The sequence below is a fragment of the Hyperolius riggenbachi genome, chromosome 10 (assembly GCF_040937935.1).
Source record: "Hyperolius riggenbachi isolate aHypRig1 chromosome 10, aHypRig1.pri, whole genome shotgun sequence".
In the NCBI taxonomy this organism is placed as follows: Eukaryota; Metazoa; Chordata; class Amphibia; order Anura; family Hyperoliidae; genus Hyperolius; species Hyperolius riggenbachi.
In genome coordinates this window covers 256325672-256342987 of record NC_090655.1, presented here as the reverse complement: position 1 = coordinate 256342987, position 17316 = coordinate 256325672, and the positions used below count along the sequence as shown (strand labels likewise).

Genomic DNA, 17316 nt, shown 5'->3' with positions numbered 1-17316 from the left:
CTGAACCCCATAGAGAATCTGTGGGATATTGTGAAGAGAAAGTTGAGAGACGCAAGACCCAACACTCTGGATGAGCTTAAGGCCGCTATGGAAGCATCCTGGGCCTCCATAACACCTGAGCAGTGCCACAGGCTGATTGCCTCCATGACACGCCGCATTGAATCATTTCTGCAAAAGGATTCCCGACCAAGTATTGAGTGCGTAACTGAACATAATTATTTGAAGGTTGACTTTTTTTGTTTTAAAAACACTTTTCTTTTATTGGTCAGATGAAATATGCTAATTTTTTGAGATAGGAATTTTGAGTTTTCATGAGCTGTAAAACAATAAAAGGCTTGAACTACGTCAGTTGTACTATAATGAATCTAAAATATATGAAAATCTAATGTTTATCAGTACATTACAGAAACTAATGAACTTTATCACAATATGCTAATTTTTTTAGAAGATCCTGTAGATATATGACAAAGACTGAGACAGCCAGGTTGCTGGATGATTGTTACTCCCTTAGACTCAGGAATGCTGTCAGAAGCACTGCCCCCCCCCCCCCCCCCCGTTGTTTGAAGAGGGAGAGCACCTGGGGCACGGGCCATGCCTGCACCCTTCCAGATATGCGTCTGCAGGTGAGACTGCAATACTCACCACAGCCTCCCTGTATAGTTGGCATGCCCGTTTCTTGGGCGTGCGTGGCGTGCCGCCGCCCGGGGCGCTGTTGGGAAGGTGGCGCTGTAATGGAGGGGGGAGCCGGAGCCGCGGGGAGGGCAGCCCGACCTCTCCCTTCCTCTCCTGGGCTGCTCTCCGTGCTCCCCCCTCAGATGCATACTCAGGCAGGAAGCGCCGCTGTTTACAACTCACCTCCCTGGCTCCAAGCGCTGCTCTCTCGTCGCAGGTCTCCTCTCTGTATACACGCTGATACACACGCTGCTGGAAGCAGCGTGTGTATCAGAGTGTAGGCAGAGAGGAAAAGACCGGCGGCGAGAGACGAGCAGCGCTTGGAGCCAGGGAGGTGAGTTGTAAACAGCGGCGCTTCCTGCCTGAGTATGTGTCTGAGGGGGGAGCACGGAGGGCGGCCCAGGAGAGGAAGGGTCGGGCTGCCCTCCCCGCGGCTCCGGCTCCCTCCTCCATTATGGGGGACAGCTACCTATCTAACCTATCCTGGGGGCACCTACCTAATCTAACCTACGCTGGGGGGCAGCTACCTAATCTAACCTATGCTGGGGGGGCACCTACCTAATCTAACCTACACTGGGGGCAGCTACCTATCTAACCTATACTGGGGGGGGCACCTACCTACCTAATCTAACCTACGCTGGGGGGCAGCTACCTAATCTAACCTATACTGGGGGGCAGCTACCTAATCTAACCTACACTGGGGGGCAGCTACCTATCTAACCAACACTGTGGGGCAGCTACCTATCTAACCTATACTGGGGGGCACCTACCTAATCTAACCTACACTGGGGGGCAGCTACCTATCTAACCTATACTGGAGGGGGCACCTACCTAATCTAACCTATACTGGGGGGCAGCTACCTAATCTAACCTACTCTGGGGGGCACCTGCCTAATCTAACCTACACTGGGGGGCAGCTACCTATCTAACCAACACTGTGGGGCAGCTACCTATCTAACCTATACTGGGGGGCACCTACCTAATCTATCCTACACTGGGGGGCAGCTACCTACCTTATCTAACCTATACTGGGGGGCAGCTACCTATCTAACCTATACTGGGGGGCACCTGTCTGATCTAGCCTATACTGGGGGGGGGGAGCTACCTAATCTAACCTATACTGTGGGGCAGCTACCTATCTAACCTATACTGAGGGGCACCTACCTATCTAACCTATACTGGGGGGCAGCTACCTATCTAACCTATACTGGGGGGGGGGGGCAGCTACCTATCTAACCTATACTGGGGGGCACCTGTCTAATCTAGCCTATACTGGGGGGGAGCTATCTAATCTAACCTATACTAGGGGCACCTACCTATCTAACCTATGCTGGGGGCAACTATTCTGGCTACCTATATTAGAGGCACCCACCTAGCTAACCTGTACTGGGGCACCTACCTATCTAACTTATACCGAGGGCGCCTGTCTATCTAACCTATACTGGGGCAACTATACTGGCTACCTATACTGGAGGCACCTACCTGGCTAACCTATAGCGGGGGCAACTATATTGGCTCACCTATGCCTGGCTACCTATACTGGGGGACCTATAGCTGGCTACCTATACTGGGGTACCTATTCTTGGCTACCTATACTGGGGGGACCTATACTAAGTGCAACTAGACCTGGCAAACCTATACTGCGAGCACCCATACCTTGCTCCGGGGGGAGGGATCCGGGGGGGGGGGGCGCAATTTTTACACCTTCGCCCTGGGTGCATTTTAGCCTAGAAACTGCACTGATAGTTGGAGAGACCTGGGGGCCTTGCAGGCATAGGTGGCTCCACAGATTTCCAATAGATTTTATGCTGAAATCTGTTGGAAATCTGTTTGTAGTGTGTGGCAGGTAACAGAACCCTGAAAACAATACTATTGGAAAGTACACAGGAGGGTGGATGTGTGAAGATTTTATTATTATTTAGTATTTATATAGCGCCAACATCTTCCGCAGCGCTATACAGAGTATATTGTCTTGTCACTTATGTTTCCCTCAGGGGCTCGCAATCTAATTCCTACCATAACCCTATGTCCATGTACAGTATGTATCATGTAGTATATGTATCATAGTCTAGGTCCAATTTGGGGGGGGGGGGGAAGTAATTAACTTATCTGTATGGCAGGTGGCTGGACAGTGTAATGGTTAAGGGCTCTTCCTCTGACACGGGAAACCAGGGTTCGAATCTCGGCTCTGCCTGTTTAGTAAGCCAGCACCTATTCAGCAGGAGACCTTGGGCAAGTCTCCCTAACACTGCTACTGCCTATAGAGCGCGTCCTAGTGGCTGCAGCTCTGGTGCTTTGAGTCCGCCAGGAGAAAAGCGCTATATAAGTGTTTGTCTTTGTCTTTTGTATGTTTTTGGAATGTGGGAGGAAACTCGAGTGCCCAAGGGAAACCCACACAGGCACAGGGAAAGCATACAAACCTGTGAGAAAACGCGGAAACACCGCCGCATGCACCTCTAGCAGGGAGGCAGGTTCTGCGTCCAGCACGGCAGCTGATGCAGCTGCTCACTCGTCTTTGTGTCTGCCTGAACGCGGAGGAACCGCCGCATGCGCTGGTGGCATGGCGGCGGATTCCGCGTGCAGCGCAGCGGGCATTTCACAACAAAGTTCTGGTATGGCTGGGAGCTGTAGTCCACATAGGTTTAGGTGGACGCGCGTGCATGCGCTGGGAGGAAGAGCTTTATGTCAGTCAGTGGGGGATCAGCTGACCAGGCTGGTCAGCTGACGCCAGAAACGGTTGCCATTGGTCCAGCACTTGGGGGAGGCGCTGGAGAGCGCTGAACTATATATACTGGTGGCTGGGCATTTGCTGGTTGTCTGCCGTTGCGATCACTACGTGGTAGCACTCAGACCTTTTGTCAGTATCTGTGTTATTTGCTAGACCAGTTTCCAAGGTGTTGATGACCAAGGAGCTCACACCTTAGTCTAGGAATCCTGTTATTAACTGTGTTATTATCTAGACCAGTTTCCAAGGTGTTGATGACCAAGGAGCTCACACCTTAGTCTAGGAATCCTGTTACCATCTGTATTATTATCTAGTCCAGTTCCGGGGTGTTGATGATCTAGGAGCTCACACCCAAGTCTAGGCTCTTCTGATCTCTGATTAGGTACTTCGCTATATCTGATACTCTGTTGCCAAACTCTGCTAGTCTTAGGATTCCGCATCTGTCTCCTGTCTCTGTACTTTATCTGTCTGTGTGTTAACGACCTGGCCTGTCCGACCTCGAGAACTATCTTCCCTGCTGGGAGATAGTTCCCAGTCCTGTCAGTGACACTTCACCTTTGGTGTCACTCACTCTCTGATCCTTCCCACTTTCAGCCTGGCTCCGCCCCTTGGGGAGCATCAGACCAGTGGAAGGAACCTGTTCTCTAAGCAGTATCTAGTACTGCCTAGCACCCTCTACGCGGGTGCTCTCCTCAAAGTATACGGTTGCACCAAACACTCATACTACTCAGGTGTCCAGAGGTTAGAGATATATCTGATTATCAGTGATACTGCAGATCATCAATAATCGGGTATATATCTGCATTCTCGGTGATACTGCAGATCACCGGTAATCAGATCCTCTCTGTGTTACACCGATCGTTACAAAACCCTTTGTAGATTGTGCCCTGGCTGGGATTTGAACTGGGGACTGCAAGACGAAAGTTCTAACCATAAGCTGTGGAGTCAGAGTCGAGGAATAAAAACAATTTTGGCTACCTGGAGTCAGAGGTTTCATAAACTGAGGAGTCGGAGTCAGTTTTGGATGATTTTTGTACCAACTCCACAGCCCTGGTAAGTATTAGACTAAGGAGTTAGAGTTGAGGAGGAGTCGGTCAGGGGTTTCATAAACGGAGGCGTCGGAGTTGGATGATTTTTGTACCGCCTCCACAGCCCTCTTCCTAACCACTACGCCACCAGGCTGCCATACACTTTACAATTGTTTTGCCCAATTAGAAATTCAATTAGGCAAAAACATGTTTTTTGGGAAAAAAGGGGTTATCTTGCTTGAACTTTGCTTGAAATTCCACACTTCTGAAAGCACTTATCATGCTATGCTGCAGACCGTGTTGTGTGTACACATTGGCCTTGAAATGCTATAATTCCTCTCCGATGTAGACATGCTAATGTGCTGCTAGTAGTAAAATGACAGCTGCTGTGATATCTGGTAACTGGAAAAACATCCTTCCAACATCCTAAGGAGAAGCAAGTTTGTTTACAAGCCTGAAATGACATTATCTTCAGTTTATGCGATGAATCAGGATAGGCAGTGGCAGAAGGAGTTCAAGGTGACCGTCGCGTGTGGTGAAATCTGCGAGTGAGGTGAAAGCAGGTGGCGGCCCGATGTCGCAAGTTATTCTTTTTTAAATGATTTTATGATGTCTGGATTAAGTGGCTTATTGCTTATAGGTATGTACCAAAATGCAGTAATGTATAAATTGAGGCTTGCCTGTTTTTGGGCAAAAAATAGTGGATTTTTGTGTTTATGATCGACATTACGATCAATATCCTTATCAAAATACAGAACCACAATGTGTGTCTCAGGGATGTTGATTGTAATGTCAAAGTTGTATAATGTATGACTGGCTTAAAAGTAGGGGGTGGGGGTTGTAGCAGATTCAAGGTTAGGACTTGTTTAGTAAGTATATGAAAGACATAAAAGACCTATTGCACAAATGGCAACAGAATTACGGCAAGAGCAGGGAATTAGCAGACACACAAGTCTCAGGTTCTTCCAATCACACGGCAGTCACTGCTAGTACAGACACTAGTCTCAGCGCCTTCCAATCACACACAGCTGTCACCTGATACAGATACACAAGTCTCAGCTACTTCCCATCACACAGCAGTCACTGCTGGTACAAACACACACGTCTCAGCTCCTTCCCATCACACAGCAGTCACTGCTGGTACAGACACAGAAGTCTCAGCTCCATCCCATCACACAGCAGTCACTGCTGGTACAGACACACAAGTCTCAGCTCCTTCCCATCACACAGCAGTCACTGCTGGTACTGACACACAAGTCTCAGCTCCTTCCCATCATACAGCAGTCACAGCTGGTACAGACACACAAGTCTCAGCTCCTTCCCATCACACAGCAGTCACTGCTGGTACAGACACACAAGTCTCAGCACCTTCCCATCACACAGCAGTCACTGCTGGTACAGACACACAAGTCTCAGCACCTTCCCATCACACAGCAGTCACTGCTGGTACAGACACACAAGTCTCAGCACCTTCCCATCACACAACAGTCACTGCTGGTACAGACACACAAGTCTCAGCTCCTTCCCATCACACAGCAGTCACTGCTGGTACAGACACACAAGTCTCAGCACCTTCCCATCACACAGCAGTCACTGCTGGTACAGACACACAAGCCTCAGCTCCTTCCAATCACACAGCAGTCACTGCTAGTACAGACACACAAGCCTCAGCTCCTTCCCATCACACAGCAGTCACTGCTAGTACAGACACACAAGCCTCAGCTCCTTCCCATCACACAGCAGTCACTGCTAGTACAGACACACAAGCCTCAGCTCCTTCCCATCACACAGCAGTCACAGCTGGTACAGTCACACAAGTCTCAGCTCCTTCCCATCACACAGCAGTCACTGCTGGTACAAACACACACGTCTCAGCTCCTTCCCATCACACAGCAGTCACTGCTGGTACAGACACACAAGTCTCAGCTCCTTCCCATCACACAGCAGTCACTGCTGGTACAGACACACAAGCCTCAGCTCCTTCCCATCACACAGCAGTCACAGCTGGTACAGTCACACAAGTCTCAGCTTCTCCCCGTCACACAGCAGTCACTGCTGGTACAGACGCACAAGTCTCAGCTCCTTCCCATCACACAGCAGTCACTGCTGGTACAGACACACAAGTCTCAGCTCCTTCCCATCACACAGCAGTCACTGCTAGTACAGACACACAAGCCTCAGCTCCTTCCCATCACACAGCAGTCACAGCTGGTACAGGCACACAGGTCTCAGCTCCTTCCCATCACACAGCAGTCACTGCTAGTACAGACACACAAGCCTCAGCTCCTTCCCATCACACAGCAGTCACAGCTGGTACAGGCACACAGGTCTCAGCTCCTTCCCATCACACAGCAGTCACTGCTAGTACAGACACACAAGCCTCAGCTCCTTCCCATCACACAGCAGTCACTGCTAGTACAGACACACAAGCCTCAGCTCCTTCCCATCACACAGCAGTCACTGCTGGTACAGGCACACTAGTCTCAGCTCCTTCCCATCACACAGCAGTCACTGCTGGTACAGACACACAAGCCTCAGCTCCTTCCCATCACACAGCAGTCACTGCTGGTACAGACACACAGGTCTCAGCTCCTTCCCATCACACAGCAGTCACTGCTGGTACAGGCACACTAGTCTCAGCTCCTTCCCATCACACAGCAGTCACTGCTGGTACAGACACACAAGTCTCAGCTCCTTCCCATCACACAGCAGTCACTGCTGGTACAGACACACAAGCCCCAGCTCCTTCCCATCACACAGCAGTCACTGCTGGTACAGACACACAAGTCTCAGCTCCTTCCCATCACACAGAAGTCACTGCTGGTACAGACACACAAGTCTCAGCTCCTTCCCATCACTCAGCAGTCACTGCTGGTACAGACACACAGGTCTCAGCTCCTTCCCATCACACAGCAGTCACTGCTGGTACAGACACACACGTCTCAGCTCCTTCCCATCACACAGCAGTCACTGCTGGTACAGACACACAAGCCTCAGCTCCATCCCATCACACAGCAGTCACTGCTGGTACAGACACACAGGTCTCAGCTCCTTCCCATCACACAGCAGTCACTGCTGGTACAGACACACAGGTCTCAGCTCCTTCCCATTACACAGCAGTCACTGCTGGTACAGACACACAAGCCTCAGCTCCTTCCCATCACACATCAGTCACAGCTGGTACAGACACACAAGCCTCAGCTCCTTCCCATCATACAGCAGTCACTGCTGGTACAGACACACAAGTCTCAGCTCTTCCCATCACACAGCAGTCACTGCTGGTACAGACACACAAGCCTCAGCTCCATTACACAGCAGTCACTGCTAGTACAGACACACAAGTCTCAGCTCCTTCCCATCACACAGCAGTCACTGCTGGTACAGACACACAAGTCTCAGCTCCTTCCCATCACACAGCAGTCACTGCTGGTACAGACACACAAGCCTCAGCTCCTTCCCATCACACAGCAGTCACTGCTGGTACAGACACACAAGCCTCAGCTCCTTCCCATCACACAGCAGTCACTGCTGGTACAAACACACAAGTCTCAGCTCCTTCCCATCACACAGCAGTCACTGATGGTACAGACACACAGGTTTCAGCTCCTTCCCATCACACAGCAGTCACTGCTGGTACAGACACACAGGTCTCAGCTCCTTCCCATCACACAGCAGTCACTGCTGGTACAGACACACAAGCCTCAGCTCCTTCCCATCACACAGCAGTCACTGATGGTACAGACACACAGGTTTCAGCTCCTTCCCATCACACAGCAGTCACTGCTGGTACAGACACACAGGTCTCAGCTCCTTCCCATCACACAGCAGTCACTGCTGGTACAGACACACAAGTCTCAGCTCCTTCCCATCACACAGCAGTCACTGCTGGTACAGACACACAGGTCTCAGCTCCTTCCCATCACACAGCAGTCACTGCTGGTACAGACACAGGTCTCAGCTCCTTCCCATCACACAGCAGTCACTGCTGGTACAGACACACAAGCCTCAGCTCCTTCCCATCACACAGCAGTCACTGCTGGTACAGACACACAAGCCCCAGCTCCTTCCCATCACACAGCAGTCACTGCTGGTACAGACACAGGTCTCAGCTCCTTCCCATCACACAGCAGTCACTGCTGGTACAGACACACAAGCCTCAGCTCCTTCCCATCACACAGCAGTCACTGCTGGTACAGACACACAAGTCTCAGCTCTTCCCATCACACAGCAGTCACTGCTGGTACAGACACAGGTCTCAGCTCCTTCCCATCACACAGCAGTCACTGCTGGTACAGACACACAAGTCTCAGCTCCTTCCCATCACACAGCAGTCACTGCTGGTACAGACACACAGGTCTCAGCTCCTTCCCATCACACAGCAGTCACTGCTGGTACAGACACACAAGTCTCAGCTCTTTCCCATCACACAGCAGTCACAGCTAGTAACTTTTCACAGAGTAATGGCACCTATATTTACAGCCTCAGGTGTCCAGAATGTTAGGTTTTACCTTGCATATGTATAGACAGAAGCTCATTCTGCTCTCACTAATTACTTCTATCTAAAACCAGCCAATCAGCACCAGTGCTATATCAGCCAATAGGATTCTGGCAAGGAGGGGGATCCTTGATTAGCCATACAATGCCAGGACTGTGTGAGTCTATTGTAAGAAGGGCATGCTGGGAGTTGTTTTATAATGATACCCAGCTAAAGGAAGACCTGGGTCTTATGTTTTCCTGCTGAACTGCAAATCCCATCATACTTCCAGGCGCCATCATAACTGGGTGTACCAGCATGGCAGAAGATGTGTAGAAGAATATGGTGGCAGGATGATTATGACTGGTTGTGGACATGGCCATGCGTCTTACACATCCCTACTGAGAGCTGGTGAGTTTATGGGATGCAGCAGATGGGTGGGTATTTAGAATAGTTGATGGGTCATGGGTGGAGCTGATTGAGGCGGCAATGAGAGGAGTGAGTGCAGGAAGGTTTGCCCAGCTGAAGAGTCCAGCTATAGACAGCCCACCTCATCCTCTGGCTGAAGCCCCGCCCACAGTCCTCCACATGCATCCAGCAGGAGTCACTCCTGAGCCAGCCTGGGTGGAGCAGAAACGTCCAGGCTTTGGGCGGCAGTGAGAGAGGTGGGCGTGGCAGAAGTAGTGAGAGGAAGCGGAGTCACACAGCAAACAGACTGGCCACAGCTCTCAAGGGCCGGATGCAGCATGCGGGCCACCATTTGGACAGCCCTGCCCTAACTGACAGTTGTTTGGTCTGAGCATGGCACATGGCACAGGTACAGAGGCATTTTACCAGGTAGAGGAGTCACCAGATAAACTTTGTGCATTCAGCTCAAACCTCTTCATGTTTGCTGAATACAAAACAAAGACACAGAGAGAGGGAAATCTCCGTTCCTCAGATCAGTCTGGGTGAATGAGAGCTTTGAATATCCCCACATCAGCAGCTCACAGCAGGAAAAGTCCCACCTGCCTGAAACATGGAGCTTCTAGAGGTTCTGGGGACTGATAATCATCCCTGCAGCCCATTATAGAACTGGGGTATTTCTGATTTATTCAGCGCCCCCTGTTGTGTCCTCCATGAATAGGTCTGTGTGAGATCTGATGTGACCCCAAATGTGATTTATGCTGCCACCATTTCCCACACTCTGCTCTTCACTCTTCACTGGAGTACATTCTCTTCTGCATAGAATATGAGATATCTGCCTGAAGGATGGCCAAGACATTTCCTGCAATCAGCACAAGTGTCAGACGGGACACCTAGAACATTTCCCACACTCAGTAAATGAAAAAAGGCCTCTCTTTTTTATCAACTTCATTTTTATTATTACATTTTTCACTTTACATTAAACAAAGCTCCATCAGAAAAATACCACAAAAAAAAAGCTTTAGCACTTGCTGTCAATGCACATCATATGTAGACTAGGCATTCGGTAATGAAGAAAACAGCTGATTTTACAAGTCACCTTGCCAGATACAAAGTCACTAAACCTGTTACTGCACCGAAAAGTAAATTTACCAACTAGTGAGGAAAATTACTGACTTGTGCGGTAATGCCAAGAAATTGCAAGTCACAAAGATTAAAGCATTTGGTAAATCAAGTAAAATTGTTTGATATTAATCTACAGCTCCGACCAGCCAGTAATTCACAAACTCCATGTGGTAACATTTTCAGGTGTAGCAGACAGCCAATAGGGAGAGCCACACAGCCCTGCTTCTCACCTCATTTGATCTGATACTCTGCAGGGTGGGACTTCAGGATGGCAGAGGAGGAAGAGACATTTTAAAAGGCTTTTCTGAGCTCCCTCTAGTGGAAGTATGCATATAGAAAGGGATGCCGGGGATGCACTGGGCAGAAAACCCCCCGACTTACAGTTTCCTGCCTGACCTACTCCACAGCTGGGGAGACTTGCTGAGCAGGGCTTGGTGAATTGAAGCATGTCTTTTATTATCAAACTTCTACCGCATTTGGGAAATTTTAGTGAATTTGGAAAAAGAAGTGTAGTATGCCTTCTTAATTACTTACTGCACCAGGTACAGTATAATTAAGTCCTGGGAAACTTCACTTGAAGTCCCAGGGCTGTAAATAGTCGTCTTCAGCTGCGGGCGGGCGCCGCGGGTTCTCGTCTCCGCCCATTAATAGGGAGATGATTGAATGAGAACACAGATGGGGGTTAATAATAATAATAATAGAGTAGACCCTGCCATTACACACCATAATATACCACGCACCTATGTTCTGGCTGGTTGTAATCTGGGTGCAGGGGGAAGCTGAGAGATGGCTGTCCCTGTGCTAGATACACTAGGGGAATACAACAAATATATTCTCCTACTGATTACCTGATTTGTCCTTTTGGCCCCATATTTGGGGTCCTGCTATTGCCGGCACCTGAATTAAAGTGATTTGGTAGCAGTTCCACCTGCGCCACTATCGCCATAATTAAAGTGAATCTGAAGTTAAACGTAAAAGAAAAAAAACAGATACTTACCCAAGGAGAGGAAAGGCTCTGGGTCCTATAGAGCAGGGGTCCCCAACCACCGGGCCGCGGGTCTGGCCTCTCGCCCCTCCTCCCCCCGCGGCCGCCGCTCCTGTCACCTTATGAGCTGGCGGCCGCTTCCTGTCACAGATTCGCCGTAGCTGCTCTTCTCTGTGTGCATCTCCTATTACAGCAGCGCTTCCGGTGCGGCTGCTGTAAGGAGGGAAGGAGGCGGGGCAGCGGCTTCCTGTAGTGGCGATTGCCGTTACCATGGGAACCGCTGCCCCGCCTCCTTCCCTCCTTACAGCAGCCGTGCGACGCGCTGCTGTAAATAGAAGATGCTGCACGGAGGAGAGCGGCTACGGGAATCTGTGACCGGAAGCGGCCGCCAGCTCATAAGGTAACAGGAGAGGCGGCCGCTGGGGGAGTGGGCTACACTGGGGCACTATACTAGCTATAATGGGGCACTATACTAGCTATACTGGGGCACACTGGGCACTATACTAGCTATACTGGGGCACTATACTAGCTATCCTGGGACACTATACTAGCTATACTGGGGCACTATACTAGCTATACTGGGGCACATGGGGCACTATACTAGCTATACTGGGGCACACGGGGCACTATACTAGCTATACTGGGGCACTATACTAGCTATACTGGGGCACATGGGGCACTATACTAGCTATACTGGGGCACTATACTAGCTATACTGGGGCACATGGGGCACTATACTAGCTATACTGGGGCACACGGGGCACTATACTAGCTATACTGGGGCACTATACTAGCTATACTGGGGCACATGGGGCACTATACTAGCTATCCTGGGGCACATGGGGCACTATACTAGCTATACTGGGGCACACTGGGCACTATACTAGCTATCCTGGCGCACTATACTACCTATACTGGGGCACATTGGGGCACTATACTAGCTATCCTGGGGCACTATACTAGCTATCCTGGGGCACTATACTAGCTATCCTGGGGCACTATACTAGCTATACTGGGGCACATTGGGGCACTATACTAGCTATACTGGGGCACATGGGGCACTATACTAGCTATCCTGGGGCACACTGGGCACTATACTAGCTATCCTGGGGCACTATACTAGCTATACTGGGGCACATTGGGGCACTATACTAGCTATACTGGGGCACTATACTAGCTATGCTGGGGCACACTGGGCACTATACTCGCTATACTGGGGCACTCACTATATTAGCTATGCTGGGGCACTATACTAGCTATACTGGGTCACTATACTAGCTATACTGGGGCAACTATACTTGGTCACTTTGATACGAATTATACTGGGGCACTATACTAGCTGTACCGGGGTAACTAGACTCCCTATACTGGGGCAACTGTGCTTGCTGTGCTGCCGCGAATACCCCCCCCCCCTCCCCCCACAGAAAATTTTGGCCGGTTACCGGTCCCCGGGCCGAAAAAGGTTGGGGACCCCTGCTATAGAGCCTTCCCTGTCCCCTCTTGGGCTCCTCCCTCCCCCGCAGGCTTCTTTGTTAAAGCTCCAGCCGCAGAATACTTTGGCAGTCTTCAGGACCCATCCCTGGAATCCTGTACAATACTTTATGTGTGGGTATAAGTACAGCATGTGTGCATTGTGTGTGTAATGTATGCTGGTGGTGTGTGTAAGAGTAAGTACACACGTGATGATTGCCACACATCAGGGATCAGGAAATTATACCTTGGGTGACAATTCCATTCAGAGCCCGATGCTGTATAAACACATTGCCTGCACTAGCTTCTAGGCTATGGAGGGGCGGAGGGACAACAAGTAGTGCACAACTGTTCAGCTTCCCGGGGTCAGGGGGTGTGGGGAGGGGCGGAGTGAAAAGCAATGCGATTGGGACTGCTCAGGTGTCATTAAGGGTCCGACATACCAGAGCAGTTGCTGTACTCACACTAGATGAGCAAATGATCATTGGACTAAGCTGTCATTATCGGCAGCTTCAGCCAAATGTTATGTAGTGTGTATGTAGCTTAAAGGGACCAAGGCTGAAAAAGGATGTCTGGAAGAGCCCTTAAAGAGACACTGAAGCAAAAAAAAAATTATGATATTATGATTTGTATGTGTAGCACAGCTAAGAAATAAAACATTAAGATCAGATACATAGATACATCAGTGTAATTGTTTCCAGTACAGGAAGAGTTAAGAAACTCCAGTTGTTATCTTTATGCAAAAAAGCCATTAATCTCTACGACTTTCAAAGTCGTGGAGAGGGCTGTCTTCTGACTTTTATTATCCCAACTGTAAGTGAACAGTTTTCTTTTTATCTGCTAGAGAAGAGGTCATTAGTTCACAGACTGCTCTGAAAGAATCATTTTGAATGCTAAATGTTGTGTAATCTGCACATATTATAGAATGATGCAATGTTAGAAAAAACACTATATACCTGAAAACCAGGGTCTCTTTAATGCAAGGCTCTGTGTAAGTGCTGCAAGCATCAGCAGGTGCTAGGGTTTGATCACCCGTAAATCATTATAAGTCATAAACTTCACCCCTCTCGACTGGCTAAAGTGTTTCCAAGGCTCTGTGGCCACTCCTGCTTGCGTTACCAAGGCCCCCCCCCCCCCAAACCCCCCCCCCCCCCCCCGGCTACTTTATTAGGCTGCAGCTGTGAGCTAGGGGCGGGCCATGGCAAGGCAGGTGGCGCTTCAGAATACTGCAAGCAGGAACTGCCACCCCAGTTTTGCCAGTGGGGGGCGGAGCTTCAGACATCTAATGGTTTATGGGCAGGCAGGTGAGTTATTAAACCTAGCATTCATCTTAATGTTAACTTTCATGTTTTATCTTTTTAAACCATGGTATTCCTCACAAGTGTAGAGAGCGTGCTGGAGACGCTGCATGGGACTCAGGAGGTGGAACAAGCAGATTGGTCACTCTTGTACAATGTGGGGGGAGGTGGAATCTGGGAAGCAGGGGCCCCAGGAAATTTTCACAGGGGTCCCCCAAGGTTTGTAGTTATGCCCCTGCCTTGCATGTATATTTCATGTGGCTTGGAATTTGGTAAAGTAATGCATGCAGCGTGTCATATGTAGTCTGGATACCTCTATCTGAGACTGGAAGGGTCACAGGCCGTGGATGGGAGGTACAAAGCTGGTGCGGTTGAGTAATCAGCAGCATCTAAGGGGTGTTCCCCAAGTCACCTAACAAAGGCCTGATTGGAGGGTGATATGCATCATAAGAGTGTTATAGCAGAGCAGAGTGGTGAATGCAAATGTTAAACTTGGAAAAGTAATAGATGTACTCGGACTATGCAAAGACTTCTGATACAGTTCCCCTCAATAGCCTGATGCAGAAGCGGAGGATCCAGGGACTAAGATCTGCATGCATAGAGAAATGGTTATAAAAGAAGGCAAAGAGTGGTGGTAAATTGATCATATTAGCAGTAGGGTCCTGCAAGGGTCAGTGCTAGGTCCAATCATTTTCCATCTATTTATTAATGATCTTGCAGATAGAATACAGAGTAATGTTGCTATTTTCAATACAAGATTATGCAGAACACTAAGCAGGACAGTGACATTTTCCAAATGGATCAAGTTATTTGGTGGCAATATAAATTATTGGTAAACAGGTGCCAATATACATTATCGGTAATTGGGTGCCCATGACTAAGGCTTCTCAGCAGTGTGACATCTCTCATGGGTGACAAGCTCTGATTTCTGTACAAAAGATTTCCCACACTCAGTACGTGAAGAGGGCTTCTCACTAGCATGGGATCTCATATGACTGACAAGAGATGATTGCCATGCAAAACATTTTCCACACTCAAAACATGAATAGGGTTTCTCACTAGTATGGGATCGCATATGACTGACAAGAGATGATTTCCATGCAAAAGATTTTCCACACTCAGAACATGAAAAGGGCTTCTCTCCAGTGTGAGATCGCTCATGTCCAGCAAGTTGTCCTTTTTGTGTAAACCATTTCCCACATACAACACATGAATAAGGCTTCTCGCCAGTGTGAGATCTCTCATGTGTTTTTAGATGTGATTTAAAAACAAAACATTTCCCACATACAGCACATGAATAAGGCTTCTCACCAGTGTGAGATCTCTCATGTGTTTTTAGCTGTGATTTAAGAACAAAACATTTCCCACACTCAGCACATGAATAAGGCTTTTCACCAGTGTGATATTTCTGATGTATGACAAGATTTTGTTTCTCTGCAAAACATTTCCCACACTCTGCACATGAATATGGCTTCTCACCAGTGTGAGATCTCTCATGTATAACAAGTTGTCCTTTTTGTGTAAAACATTTCCCACATACAGCACATGAATACGGCTTCTCACCAGTGTGAGATCTCTCATGTAGAATGAGGTGTGCTTTAAGTCCAAAACATTTTCCACACTCAGCACATGAAAAGGATTTCTCACCAGTGTGAGATATCTTATGTCTTACAAGGGTTCCTTTACATCCAAAACATTTCCCACACTCAGTACAGGAATAGGGCTTCTCACCAGTGTGAATTCTCTCATGTGCAACAAGATTTGATTTAGAAACACAACATTTCCCACATGTAGAACAGGAATAAGATCCTCCAGCAGGGGGAGAGCTGTGCTGGGTATGGGGCCCCTCTGGGTTAGACAGGTGAGGGGAGTCTGGGGGAATATTTGGGGTAGCCAGGATATCTGCAGGAGACTCTTGTCTAGTGTTTTCATCATCCGTTGTACAGTCTGTGGATACAGAGGGACGAGTCTCTGAGAGGTTCCTGATGCCGAGACTCCGCGCTGCAAATAGAGAAACATCATCACTTCCTGTTAGAGAATTCTGAGGGGAGGAACAATTATCATTAGGGATGGTCAGTGAGCTGCTGAGAATTCCAAGTTGACGCATAGCGTTGCATATAATTAGCATACAATTAGCACCATCTTGGAGTTATTGGCATGTCACTGGCCATCACTAGTTATCAGCCTGACAGAGAACTGCAGAAGATTGGCTGCCTGTAATGAGCACAATCACATGATAAAAACTTTGCTTTAATAGCATAACCTTTCATCAGTGGCATAACTATCGCCCCTGCAGCCCCCGTGACTGTGGGAGGGCCCGGAAGCAGGTAGAGGCCCCTGAAATAACGCCACACATCGATCAGAGCGGCCAGTGTGAGGAAACTGTAAAGTCGGTGTAGTGTTGCAGCTCTGTCCGGCTCTGTGGGGATGTGGACCACACCATGTTTCATTTGCAGAGGGGTGACCTAGGGCAGGTAGAGATGAAGTTTATATACTGTACTTAGACCAGGCTAGTTCCTCATCTAACCTGTCCTCCCGAGCATACTGTGCAGCAGCTCTGTGGCTGGCAACTAGCAGAGGAGGACATTCCTTTCATCCACCCCCCCTAGTGTTGGTCACTCAGAAATAATTTTCAGTGGATGCAAATTTACATACATTTGTATGCAAATGTATGCAGCTTAAAAATGAACCAATCAAATCCTGCTGGGGTGAAATGCAACTGGTTCGTTTTCAAGCTGCATTAAAATTTGCATAATCTTGCACCAACTTGAAATTATTTGCATCTCACTGACCATCTCCAATCAAAACTCTTGCCAGATCAGTCATTTGTCTATTCACTCCATGCCTGAAATTCCTGCAGTATTGGGGTAACCTCTTCCCCTTGTGAAATTGGAATACTTGCATAATTGTACTCGGCATAGTTGTTTTACCAGAGAGACTTTTAACCACTTTTCACTTCAGTCCCCCCTCCCCCCCCCCCCCCATCATCACTCACATTCTTACAGCCCCTCCCTTACTTACTAGCTTCATGTGATCTATACTGTGCCCAGCAGGGACATGTTTCTTATTCAGCTGAATATGTATTTTCCATCTCTTATGTTTATGTATGGTTCGTTTTCAAGCTGCATTAAAAT

The 17316-nt window shown here is 48.7% G+C and overlaps 1 protein-coding gene across 1 annotated transcript in view; it reads right to left on the bottom strand.

Moving 5' to 3' along the window:
- LOC137537117 (oocyte zinc finger protein XlCOF7.1-like) overlaps positions 1 to 17316 on the bottom strand; it is a 67568-nt gene that overhangs the window by 26088 nt on the left and 24164 nt on the right. Inside the window, exon 7 of the mRNA XM_068259251.1 lies at positions 15061 to 16183. Coding sequence (XP_068115352.1) covers positions 15061 to 16183 — 1123 coding nt within the window. The remainder of the gene's footprint in view (positions 1 to 15060; positions 16184 to 17316) is intronic.